General features: G+C 45.1%; 1 protein-coding gene across 1 annotated transcript; it reads left to right on the top strand.

The window, feature by feature from the left end:
* The first annotated feature begins 367 nt into the window (after positions 1–367).
* LOC144508992 (putative G-protein coupled receptor 139) lies at positions 368–5913 on the top strand. The gene is made up of 2 exons (XM_078237212.1): positions 368–550; positions 4211–5913. The coding sequence occupies exons 1-2, from the start codon at positions 472–474 to the stop codon at positions 5188–5190; spliced, it is 1059 nt and encodes a 352-aa protein (XP_078093338.1). The 5' UTR covers positions 368–471; the 3' UTR covers positions 5191–5913.
* Positions 5914–14063: the final 8150 nt, after the last annotated feature.

Here is a 14063-nt window from a genome sequence, read left to right on the forward strand (position 1 = left end):
AGTGATATTTCTGGGAGCTTGCTATGCTCCAATAGGGCAGTGTGTTTCTTATAATACAGCAATAACTAAACTTCAGAAGTCTTCCTTTAACTGTAAAGCACTTTGGGAAATCCGGAAGCTGTGAAAGGAGCTGTAGAAAATCAAACCTTTTACAAACAAGTCTGACTTTGCATCTGCACTGATCTGTCTCAGCCAATAAAGGATAAATCCTATCCTGCCTGCTGGAACTGATTATTGTGTCACTCGCAATGATGTAGTTATTTCATACGTAGCATAAAATCAAACAGTATTCACCAATAAAAATGAGTAGGAGGGGACTTTACATCTGACAAGAAACCCATTAACAGTACTGGTTTTATCAAAGTGTTAACAGCTACAGTACTGAATCAGTGCTACTGAAGAGATTTACACATGATAGGTTCAAGCCAAAAACTGCAGTGGAATATATCAGAAAAGTTATCTTATTAAAAGATGATTAATATATTGGGACAACCATTCATTGAGCTTCAGAAAGTATATTACATAGCGTTATGTGCTCTTGGAATTCCAGGTATAAATATTTTCTTTTATCTCTTTTCTGTAATGTACCGTTTAAATTCAGCTGTTTGTGTTTTGAAGTGTTGGGCAATTATATTTGAGTTTAAGCTAAGTGAAAAGTGAATGTGGTACCAGTGATGCATCTGGAACACCAAAGCTGTCTTGAAAATGCAACTGCTTTCTCGCAAGTCAGCTGATATATTTAAATTTGTTTCTTAAATCTTAAAACAATCCTTATATTATTTGGCTTTAATTTGAAATTTTTTTTAAAATATAAAGGAGTCATATGAATGTAAAAAGTAAATTTTAGAGCAAGCTGGAAAGAAATGAAAGCGTCGATAATAATTGCAAAAGCACCAACATGCCGGAATTGGTAGCACTCTCACCTCAGAGTCAAAAGGTTCAAGTCCTACCCCAGGACTCAGGTGCACAAATCTGGGTTGACACTCCAATTCAGCACTGAGGAAGTGCTGCACTGTTGCAGTTGTGGTTGAGGTGTTAAACTGAGATCTCACCTGCTCTCTCAGGTGGAGGTAAAAGATCCCACGGCACTATTTCTCACAAGACCAGGGGAGTTCTCGCTGGTGTTCTGATCAATGTTCAGCCATCATTCAACACTGTTAAAACAGATTACCAGGCCATTGTCACATTGCTGTTTGTGGGATCTTGCTGTGCACAAATTGGCTGTGATGTTTCCTAAGCTACAACAGTGACTACATTTTGAAATGTATTTCACTGTAAAGCACTGTGGGACGTCCTGTCGGTGTATAAATGCAAGTTTATCTCTTCTTCTTGTACTCCTGCTATTGTTAGGACACAAGGATTTGTGTAATTTACTATTCACTCTGAAAAGAATAATGGGCAGATGTCTGTAGCGAGCTCTATTCACCCTGTAGTTTCACTAAAACTGTGTAATGGAAACAAACCTACATGCATTATTTAAAAAAATCTCAGTCAGTGAAGTGAGCTAAAAGTGTGTTTAAAAGTGTGATATGCTGTAGAAATGTAACTGATAAGGTGAAATTCAAATTGATTGCCATACAGGGTGCTGTTGGGATGTGGTTGAGTGCTTGAAATTCAGTTCATGTTATTTATTTTAGTTATCTGAGCAAAGCTTCCTTCGAGCAATATTCAAAGGCCAGATTCTTCCCCCGGATAGGAGAAAGTTCTGAGAGAGAATCACCTGGGACTGTTTCTCATCTCTACTTACAACCAGTTATAAATCAGGATTGGCAGGTACCCAAGCTCAGGAAGCCGGTATCCATTCCGGTGAGGCAGTATGGCACAGTGAGATAAACAGAAAACTAAACCCTGCTTCTAGATGAGCAATGGTGGCCTTTCACACAGGAATAAAGGCTGGTGGTCATCTGGGCTTTATTGGTAGGACTCTTCACTTTGGGTGAGAGAGCTATGGTGTTTCAGCCTCCTGGCAGGATTTGGAGATATAATTTTGACCGATAGCCCAGTGCATTCTCGAAGGACTGCAGAATTTTAATGAGCTGTTAGGCTGCTTGCTCGCTCTTAGAACAAAGAACAGTACAGCACAGGAACAGGCCCTTCGGCTCTCCAAGCCTGCACCGACCATGCTGCCCGACTGAACTAAAACCCCCTACCCTTCTGGGCACTGTATCCCTCTATTCTTATTCTATTCATGAATTTGTCAAGAAGCCCCTTGAAAGTCACTATCGTATCTGCTTCCACTACCTCCCCCGGAAGCGAGTTCCAGGCACCCACCATCCTCTGTGTAAAAAACCTGCCTCAAACATCTCCTTTAAACTTTGCCCCTCCCACCTCAAACCTATGCCCTCTAGTAATTGACTCTTCCACCCTGGGAAAAAGCTTCTGACTACCCACTCTGTCCAAGCCCCTCATAATCTTGTAGATTTCTATCAGGTCGCCCCTCAACCTCCATTGTTCTAGTGAGAACAAACCAAGTTTCTCCAACCTCTCCTCATAGCTAATGCCCTCCATACCAGGCAACATCCTGATAAATCTTTTCTTCACCCTCTCCAAAGTCTCCACATCCTTCTGGTAGTGTGGCGACCAGAATTGAACACTATATTCCAAGTGTGGCCTAACTATAAAGTTGCAACATGACTTGCCAATTTTTAAACTCAATGCCCCGGCCAATGAAGGCAAGCATGCCGTATGCCTTCTTGACTATCTTCTCCACCTACGTTGCCACTTTCAGTGACCTGTGTAGCTGTACACCCAGATCCCTCTGCCTATCAATACTCCTAAGGGTTCTGCCGTTTACTGTATATTTCCTATCTGTATTAGATCTTCCAAAATGCATTACTTCACATTTGTCCGGATTAAACTCCATCTGCCATCTCTCCACCCAAGTCTCCAACCGATCTATATCCTGCTGTATCCTCTGATGGTCCTCATCGCTATCCACAAATCCACCAACCTTTGTCTCGTCCACAAACTTACTAATCAAGAACTTGTGCCCCTTTGTAATTGTCATTTCTGCCCTGGGAAAAATCTCCCAATTGTTCACCTTATCTATTGCAAGGAGATAGCGAGGGTTAATATTCTAGAAGGATCTGATCAATTTACTGAAGGACATTCTCCAGTTCAATTGACCTTGTGACACGCAATTGAAAATTTTATTATAGGAATTTTATTCTGACAACAGTGGGCACTTCAGCATTTATGAAAATTTCATTGGAGATGAATCACTTTGCTTGTAAACTTAAATTAAATGAAGCATCGCCTGCTGGGTATTCTGGGAATTCACATCCGAATGATACTTTGAACTTAGGGCGGCACGGTGGCACAGTGGTTCGCATTGCTGCCTCACAGTGCCAGGGACGCGGGTTCGATTTCCGGCTGGGGTAACTCTCTGTACGGAGTCTGCATTTTCTCCCCGTGTCTGTGTGTGTGGGTTTCCTCCGGGTGCTCCGGTTACCGCCCACAGTCCAAAGACGTATTGGTTAGGTGTATTGGCCATGCTAAATTCTCCCTCAGTGTACCCGAACAGGCGCCGGAGTGTGATGACTAGGGGATTTTCACAGTAACTTCATTGCAGTGTTAATGTAAACCTACTTGTGACACGAATAAATAAACTTTTCTTTTTTCATCCGATCTCAAATCTCTTCCCTCTGCGGAGTCAGTTCCGATTCCCTTCAGTGGGGACTGTCATCAACTCCACCACTGCTGAGCAGGTATTTGCAGGTGTGTTTGCAGTGAGGGGCGATAACTACAATCCATTTTACCTGCTTCCCAGATAGGAATGTCACATTGCGGCAAAGCGTTCTACTTAGCAGGTGTGCAGCTTTGCACTGATAAAGTTCACTCCAGTCAGTGTCAGTGAGATTGGGTACCAGACAATCAAGTGTCTCAATCTGAGACAATCTGTTTCGGAGGGTTTACAATGGGGAATAGCTCCCAGGCTACCTGAGAGAGGAGTAGGTTCTGTAAATAAAGAGCCCAGTGCTCCGAGTCAGCACGAGGGGGTTATTTTTTGAAGAGTCATATTGAAAGTTTGAATTGTGAGTCACAGATCAACAACTTGATAAGATTAAGAGCAAGCCACTCATTTAGAATTCAATAGCATCCAGTTTTCTCTTCTGCAATAAATACTGAATCACTCATAGAATGATAATTAGTTTCGTTACCATGCTTTTGGACTGATATTAACCTATTTGTGTTTCTCATTTGTTTGAAGGAAATTTGTTTGCGATTTATATAATCTGTCATCGAGCATGCAGTTTCTCAAAAACTACAACCATTTATTTGACTGCACTGGCTGTGTCGGACAGCGTCTGCTTAATCTGGGCAGCTATTCTGAATCTGACCAAGTTATGGCTGGGCCCAAATGCCAGTTGGGTCTATACACCTTGGTGGTGCATATCCATCATTTTAGAATATGGCACCATTCTGTGCTCAGTCTGGATTATCATGGCGTTCACCATCGAAAGGTACATCGTTTTAACCAATAAAAGATTGAAGTACCACATAACTAAACCAAAGAATGCTCTGTGGGCAGTGGCAACTGTCGTGATCCTTTCCTACATATCGGCATTCCTGGCTTTCTTGATGAATAAATTTGTAAGAAGAACATCTGCATCAAACAGATCCACTTTAATGAATTACACCAGTGACTGGCATGGAGAATGTGCCCTGTTCAACAATACACACTTCCCAAAGATTATTTGGCTGCAGACGGTGATATCTGGCGGTATTCCTTATCTTTTAATCCTTATCTTCAGTATCCTGATTGCTTATCGGTTATACGCAAAAACCAAGATTCATTCAGAATTCGAGAACACAACTTTCAAACTCACCAGGATAAAAATTAAAAAGTCTCTTCAGATTCTGCTGGTTGTCTCATTTACGGCTGTTGCTCTCGGTCTCCCCAGGTTCATTTCCGAATGTCTGCCAGACGACTTTGGTGGAGTGAATTATTTTGATTACAACACGATGACAAACATGATACCGGACATCTTGTTTATGCTCCAATGGTTTAATTCTGCGATAAACTTTTGGCTCTTTAGCTCTGCATCGTCTGCTTTCCGCCAGGAGTGTGTGGTTATTCTCACCAGCCATGCTTGTAGGAAACAGACTTCGAAGAGTGTAGCAACAGTACCTGTTGATACCTTAAAGACAGTGTTCAGCAAAAACTATTGTTGCACTGAACGAACATAGTATTACCGGCAACTGAAACTTACCAACAGAAGAGGAAGCTTTTTTGAGTAACGTTTCCTTCTTTGTGTCACAAAACCACTTTGATTTCCAATTTGTGATCAGCATTTGATTTGAAGCAAGGTGCAAACCTTTGAATTGTTGGTTCTAATTTATACCATTTATATATTGTGCTTAATGCAGAAATTTAAGAATAAATGTATTTCAATTGGGTTAACTCATGGCCTTTCATCTCTGGGATCAAAGTACAGATCCAATCTTTCCTTTGTCCATTAGCTGTAAATGTGCCATGTGAGGAGAATTTTGCCCAGTTTTAATCCAGTTCCTCTGGGCAAAATCTTTAGCACAAAAATAGCCGTCATTCTGGACTAAACAGACAACTCCTTTCACACACGCTGGTGTGGAAAATGCTTAAATGTCACACTGAAGATTTATTGGGCCACTCCATTGAGAGTGGGGCTGAAACAGATTATTTAAGAATAGAGGGAATTTTACTCTTTCGCTAAATGTTCTCCATGACGAGGTGTGATTAGTGTTGATGCCGAATGCATGTTCTTTTCTCTGGCACTAACCAAACCTCGATGTGATTAGTACCAATCATTCGTTAAAAATTGTAGTTTAATTTTCCCCCAGCAGACAGCAGTAGTGAGGAGGATCGCACTAAGATGGAGGCTGCACAAAGTAGGGCTGCTACAATGGTGAACTTGGTCTTCCTGAAGGCACGTGTGTGACCTTCATCAGGAAAACAGAAGTAGTTTTAAGTGATCTAAATTTGTATTGTCAAATATTAAAAATAAGCTATAGGTTTAAGTAGGTTTAATTTAGTGGTTCGGGGTAAGAAGAGTAAAACTCTAGTTAGATTCATGTTAGACAAAGTTGTTTGCATGTGTGTGTCTGTATGTGTGTGTGCGTGGGGGGGGAGGGGGGTGGGTGTGGTGGTGGTGGTGGGTTGGGTCAGGTTTACAGCCTGAAAAGTAAATAAAGGTTTGGCAAAGGAAAGAGTGGTTGCTTAGCAGCCAGGGTCACTTTTAGGGTAGAAAGGCTTTTTGTGATTGTTGTTAACTGAACTCCCAGCAGTTAGTGACAGGTAGCTAGAGAGGGAAACATCTTTCTTTGCTTTGCTTGAAGAAAATCCATACAATAGAGCAATGGTTAAAGACAGCTAGTTAAGGAAACTAGAGAAATGAAGAAGAGCTCCCAGGAAGCCAGAAGTTAAAGGAACAGATGAAACAGGGACTAGAACAGGATATTGTTTGGTGAAGACAGACAACTGAAAAGGAGTCGGTTAGTCAGAAGCCAGAAGTACATCTGAATTGGTTCTAAGGTTTGTGATATCTTATTATAGTTTGTGAGATGTTAATTGTATAATTGTATAATCAGTGGCTGAATCTCGGAGTCTGCACAAAAGCATTCAAGACAAAAGAATTCTGAGAGGGAAAACCTGGAGGCTGATTCTTGTTAAAACAATGGAGAGGAAGCTTTGTTTGAAAGGATAGTTGGAAAACCTCGAGGTGGATTCTTGGTGAAAACAGTAGATGGAAAGCATTGTTTGAAGGACGATTTTAAAGTTTGCTTGGAACCATTCATGTGACAATCATCTGGGGGGAATTTGAGGAGAAATCCACGGAAGATCATTTGAATGGCATCAGCCATTTGGTTTCAGAGTGGAGCATCATCGTTTAAATCTTTGTATATTTATGAAGGTATGGAACAGTGAAGCAGTATTGTAATATAATCAAACTATTCTCATTCAATAAATGTTTTTGTTGTTAAAAGCTGATTGGCAGTCCTGTGACTCTGTTCCTGCACATTTTATTCAAAAAGCAAAAGTTACAATCTTCTGAGCTAGGGTTCCATTCTGGGATCTTCTTGTCCAATAGTAACATCAACTGGGATTGTAATGGTGGCATTTAAAAGTCAAAATGATTGACTCTTAAATGCCCTCAGGGATGGGCAATAAATGCTGGCCCAGCCAGCGACGCCTACATCCCATGGATGAATAGAAAAAAAACCTTTGCTGCAGCCAGCGAATACAAAATCATCCAGCCCATTTGCTCTGGGATCTACGATGTGGTGTCCTCCATTCGGCAGAGGAACACAGGCCACTAAGAAGATCCGAATGCCCTTGATGTGGTGACAAATGCAAAAAGGACTCAAACACTTTAAACACAACACAATTCCCACCAAGGACATCCTGAACCTTCCCCCCCCCCCCCCCCCGCCCCCACAGTTCCTATGGAGAGTTCAAATCTGTATAAGAAATCCACATAGCAAAAGGGAACTAAGATGTTGCTGCACCCCGGCAACATCGGATTTTACATTGTTCTTTGTTTCAGTTTGCTTTCTTCATGTTTTTCATCAGTTTTTAGTGTTTCTTGTGTTAATTATTCATTTATGTTGATTTTTGGTGAACAAGCAAAGTACCCACAATGAACTTCCGAATAGATAATAAAAGTTGAATTGAGTTGAATCTACTATTTAAAACTTTGGGCAGGTTTAGTGTCCAAAAATGACACAGATTTTCTGCTTGTTAAAAATGTCCTTAAACATTAATACAAAAGCTGTAGTGTAGAAACAGCAAAAATTACAAATACTAAATAGGTCTGGCATCATCTTCAGAGAGAGAAATAGAGTTAACATTTCAGAAGGATAACAGTGATGATCTGTGATAGGGTAGAGGGCAGTGGAGATTAAATGACAAAAGTGTTTGTGGTGCAAGACCGGGGAGAGTAGCTTTGGGACAAGGAGAAAAATAAAAGATGTGTCCAGAGGAGACGTAGATGGCAAAGCGATGCAGAGCTGCAGTCTGAAAGCAAAAATGGGAAATAAGAGGATAGAGAGAGAGAAAACACAAAACTAGTCACGAGAAATAGAACAAAATAGGGGCAGATGTTTGTGGTGAACCATCGTTGGTTCCCACTAGATAGTACTGAGCCAGGGTCTGGCCAGTACCACAAGTATGTATATATGTTGCTGTTGGGGTTAGGGATGGGTTGTTCTACTTGTTGCTGTTGGGGTTAGGGTGGGGTTGTTACACCTTTGTATTGTAGTATTGTGGTACATCCCAGTTGGGCTCCGCCTCCTGGGAGAGGTATAAAGGTCTCTGCTCTGTCTGGGACCCCTCAGTCTGGGATCGTGTATATAATTAGTAGCTGCCTTGTTACAGCAAATAAAAGCCTTTATTTCCTGAGCATCAAGCCTCGTGTGTGATAACGCGCATCAATTTTATTTGCTGTAAATAAACTCTCGTCGAAGAAAAAAAAAAGAGAGTATGGAGCAGATACTGAAGCCTGAACGCCTTACACTAGATCCACGTGCGGTGGGCGCCTCTAACACCTTCGACCACTGGTTGAAGTGTTTTGAGGACTACCTGGCAGCCTCCGCAGCGGTCACCACAGATGATGACAGACTCCGGGTCCTCCATGCGAGGGTAAGCGACACCGTCTACCTCGCGATCCGTGCAGCCACCGATTACACAAAGGCCCTCGAGCTTCTGAAGAAGCATTATATTAAACCGCCCAACGAAATACATGCTCGTTACCTCTTAGCCACTCGACGACGGCAGTCCGGCGAAACGATGGAGGAATACGCGAACGAGCTCCTACAGCTAGCCAGGGGCTGTAACTGCAAAGCTGTGTCGGCTGAGCAGAGTATGAACGACCTCGCTCGAGATGCGTTTGTGGCGGGAGTCGGATCGTCGTACATTCGACTCAAACTACTGGAGAAAGGTAACCTTGACCTTACCCAGGCAATCGAGCTAGCGGAGATGCTGGAGACGGCCTCCAAAAGCCTAGTATTGTATCCTGAAGACCACGTGGAGACAACGTGGCAGGAGCAGCCGCCAATCCCTCCTCGTCCCTCGGGTTCGAAATGCTGCGTAATGGCGTGCTCACACTCGGGCCAGACGACGGCAGCAGCTCCGGGCGGCCCGCGGTGTTACTTCTGTGGGGGAGCGAAGCATACTCGGCAACGGTGTCCCGCTAAAGCTGTGTTGTGCTCCGCCTGCGGTAAGAAGGGGCACTATTCGAAAATGTGCCGATCTAAATCTGCTTCTAGGAACAGCAGTGCGGCCTGCGATCGACATTGTCGAGGGTTTCGTCCATGTGCGAGGCCAGGACGACGCCATTACGGTTGACGGAGTCGGAGATGTGTGACCACCAGGAGTCGCTGAGTTTGGCGCCATCACCCACGTGCGACCTATGGGAGCGGCCATGTTGGTCGGCACCGACCGCGAACGACCAGCAGGGGTCATCCTCGTCAATTTCAGCTGCCTGCAGTGGCGCTCATGAACCAACGGTGGCGTCGATCATCCTGGACCAGGCCAAGCCTCATAGACTTGACAAGTCTATGATGGACATTCAGGTAAACGACCACTTGATTTATTGTCTGTTTGACAGCGGGAGCACTGAGAGCTTTATCCACCCAGACGCTGTGAAGCGGTGTGGACTCCGGATTCAACCTGTCAAACAGACAATTTCTATGGCATCAAGGTCCCGATCTGTCACCGTGCTAGGGAGTTGCGTGGTAACTTTAACGGTGCAAGGCACAGTTTACGAGCGTTTCAAGCTCCTAGTGTTGCCGCACCTTTGCGCGCCAATACTTCTCGGACTAAACTTCATGGTCCACTTGAGGAGTGTAACCCTACAGTATGGTGGGCCACTCCCTTCGCTTTCAGTGGGAGAACAGCAGCCTCCAAATTGCCCAACGCGCCCCGCCTGTAGCCTCTCGACGCTGAAGATCACCACACCCTCCCTGTTCCAGAATCTTGTGCCAGGCTGAAAGCCCATTGCGACTAAGAGTAGGCGTTACAGCGCTGAGGATCAGATCTTCATTCGATCTGAAGTTCAGCGGCTCCTCAAAGAAAGGATCATACAACCCAGCGCTAGTCCGTGGAGAGCGCAGGTCGTGGTGGTCAAGAGTGGGAACAAACCCCGGATGGTCATTGACTATAGTCAGACCATTAATAGATACACGCAGCTGGATGCGTATCCCCTCCCGCGCATATCTGACATGGTCAATCAGATTGCGCAGTACCGGGTGTTCTCTACCATAGACCTCAAGTCTGCCTACCACCAACTCCCCATTCGCCCAGAGGACCGACAATACACGGCTTTTGAGGCGGATGGTCGCTTGTATCACTTTCTCAGGGTTCCCTTTGGTGTCACCAATGGGGTCTCGGTCTTCCAGCGTGCTATGGACCGAATGGTGGACCAGAACGGGCTGCGGGCTACCTTCCCGTACCTGGATAACGTCACCATCTGCGGCCATGACCAGCAGGACCACGACACAAATCTCCTGAATTTCCTACGCACTGCATCTCGCCTGAACCTGACCTACAACAGGGAGAAGTGTGTGTTTCGTACGCGCCGTTTAGCCATCCTAGGATACGTGGTGGAAAACGGGGTCATTGGCCCTGATCCAGACCGTATGCGCCCCCTTTCTGAACTTCCCCTGCCCACTAGTGCAAAAGCACTGAGAAGATGCTTAGGCTTCTTCTCTTATTATGCACAGTGGGTTCCCAATTACGCAGACAAAGCCCGTCCGCTCATTAAGTCCACTTCTTTTCCCCTAACACCAGAGGCCCAATTGGCCTTCGATAAATTAAAAGCCGACATCGCGAAAGCTACGATGCACGCTGTTGATGAGTCCATCCCCTTTCAGGTGGAGAGCGATGCATCTGATTTCGCCCTGGCCGCCACACTTAACCAGGCGGGCAGGCCCGTCGCATTTTTTTCCCGCACCCTCCAAGGCCCCGAAATTCGGCATTCAGTGGTGGAAAAGGAGGCCAGGCCATTGTGGAGGCCGTCAGGCACTGGCGCCATTACTTGGCGGGAAAACGGTTCACCCTGATCACGGACCAGCGGTCCGTGGCGTTCATGTTTAATAACACGCAGAGGGGCAAGATCAAGAACGACAAGATCTTGCGGTGGAGAATTGAACTCTCCACCTATAACTATGACATCATGTACCGTCCAGGGAAACTCAATGAGCCCTCGGATGCCCTCTCGCGTGGAACATGCGCCAGTATACAGGAGGACCATTTGCAGGCTCTCCATAATGACCTATGCCATCCTGGGGTCACTCGGCTCTACCACTTTATAAAAGCCCGCAATCTGCCCTACTCGGTGGAGGATGTCAGGTCCATAACAAGAAGCTGTCGGGTATGCGCGGAATGCAAACCGCACTTTTACCGACCTGACCAGGCACAATTAGTCAAGGCCACTCGTCCCTTCGAGAGACTGAGTGTCGATTTTAAGGGCCCCCTTCCCTCAACAGATCGGAATGTGTACTTCCTCAACATCATTGACGAGTACTCTAGATTCCCTTTTGTTATTCCCTGCTCTGACACATCCGCTGCCACGGTTATCACGGCATTCCGTGATCTTTTTACCCTGTTCGGGTACCCCAGCTACATTCACAGCGACAGGGGCTCGTCGTTCATGAGCGATGACTTGAGGCAATACCTGCTCTCATACGGGATTGCCTCTAGTAGAACCACGAGCTACAACCCTAGGGGTAATGGACAGGTGGAACGTGAGAATGCTACAGTCTGGAAGGCTGTCTTACTGGCGTTGAAGTCAAAAAGCCTTCCAGTCTCCCGTTGGCAAGAGGTGCTCCCTGATGCGCTCCATTCCATACGCTCACTCCTGTGTACGGCAACCAACGCTACTCCCCATGAGAGGATGTTTTCATTCCCTCGGAAGTCTTCCTCGGGGACCTCATTACCGTCTTGGTTGACGTACTCAGGACCTGTCCTCCTGCGGCGACATGTAAGGGCCCGCAAGTCCGACCCGTTGGTCGAACAGGTACATCTCCTCCACGCCAACCCTCAGTATGCCTATGTGGCATACCCTGACGGGCGAGAGGACACGGTCTCGATCCGAGACCTGGCGCCAGCAGGGGACGTAGAAACCCCTGTTGCTCCCATACCCCCTGTTACAAACCCCATAACTCTTGTTTCCCCTCCGGACACGGCGCGGGCAGCATCGGGACCATTACTTAACCCATTTACTCCCGTGTACAGCTTGCCTGAGTCCAGAGGATGGTCACCACTTCAGGGCGTGTCGGAACTCCATGGATTACCGTCACCTCAGGGTCAACCGGCCCGTGAGTCTGTGGAGGAACAGTTGGACATCACCTTGGGGAGAACGCCACCGCGAGTGCCTACTCCGGTGTCATCGCCGGTATTGAGGAAGTCACAACGACGGTGCGGTCCCCCTGACCGTCTGAACTTATAGACTGATGACAAATTATTCTGTTTTTGTACCCCGCCGGCCTTTGTCTTCAAAGGAGGGGTGAATGTGGTGAACCATCGTTGGTTCCCACTAGATAGTACTGAGCCAGGGTCTGGCCAGTACTACAAGTATGTATATATGTTGCTGTTGGGGTTAGGGATGGGTTGTTCTACTTGTTGCTGTTGGTGTTAGGGTGGGGCTGTTACACCTTTGTATTATAGTATTGTGGTACATCCCAGTTGGGCTCCGCCTCCTGGGAGAGGTATAAAGGTCTCTGCTCTGTCTGGGACCCCTCAGTCTGGGATCATGTATATAATTAGTAGCTGCCTTGTTACAGCAAATAAAAGCCTTTATTTCCTGAGCATCAAGCCTCGTGTGTGATAACGCGCATCAATGTTACAATCTAGAATTGTTGAACTTTGTGTTCAATTCAGGAGTTATCTGTAATCGTGGGTGGATGCAAAACACAAAGGGTGGAATTTCAGTGGAATCCACATGTAGAAGCGAGAGACCATTGTTAAGAAAGGACTTTAAAAGCCGGTATCCATGGTTACCAGTTTAAATACAAGAAGGGAAATGGCACTTACCTGTGATCGCCACAGTTTTGTAGCAAGGATTCCACATTCAGTTGAAATGCAACTTAAAGCCTTCAATATCAGCATAATCGATGCACAATGCATACAAAACGATGACTATTATTTTATTCAATGGATGGCTTGCTGCCTTCTATCACCCTGAGAGCTCACTAACAACAGTATAACTTATGGTAAGGCTGCCCAGGCCAGGAAGTCAAACGATAGGAGCCAGACTTAAAGCAGCCACTTATCGCTCCAGTCCAACAACTTGTCCATATAAAAATGTCTGCTGTTATGGAAACAATCCAGAGACTGGACAAGCCTGTTACAGACTAACAAATATAAACATCAATATGCAAAAACGTGATGTTTCATGTAAAAACAGCAACAGAAGAGTTGGTTGTCTCTTATGCAGCAAAGGACACTGAAGAACAGAACTAATAACTCCGTAAAATATACTGAGAGATGACAATGATGGTATTAAATATTAAAATAACAATGTCTTTTAGCTGTTATAATATATTTGAAATGTTATAGATATTAGGTAGGAGGTCTTATGATGCAGTGAGTCGTATCACTGCCAGAAACACTTAGTACGTTAGAAGTGCATGTTGCCATAGTAACTTGGCGTGAGGTTGTTGGTTCACTTGGCTGGATGGCCAGCGTGGATCAGATTGGTGCCAATATCAATCCCCAATCTGACAGGGGTGAATGCGACACCTGCCTCCTTGCCCTACCAATGGTGGAGATCGCAATTGCTTTGGGTCAGACCCGACTTCAGGCAGGGCACCCGAGGAATAAAAAAGGTAGTCACTCACTGTAGTGGAACCTATTCCGTAAATAAAACAATACATTTTAGCCAGAATCTCATTATTAAAAATATCTATAGATTATTGTCTGTGTTTAGTGACTAATGGGTTAACTGATACACTTCACTGGTATTGACAACAGGGTATAAAGATTGGTGTTTATTACAGTGGGTCTGTGTTATCTCTAACACAGTTAATTTAACATCTGTGAAGGAAGATTTGTTTTGGTTGCAATGGCACCATAAATGTATTGAAAG

Source organism: Mustelus asterias, chromosome 21 (assembly GCF_964213995.1).
Source record: "Mustelus asterias chromosome 21, sMusAst1.hap1.1, whole genome shotgun sequence".
In the NCBI taxonomy this organism is placed as follows: Eukaryota; Metazoa; Chordata; class Chondrichthyes; order Carcharhiniformes; family Triakidae; genus Mustelus; species Mustelus asterias.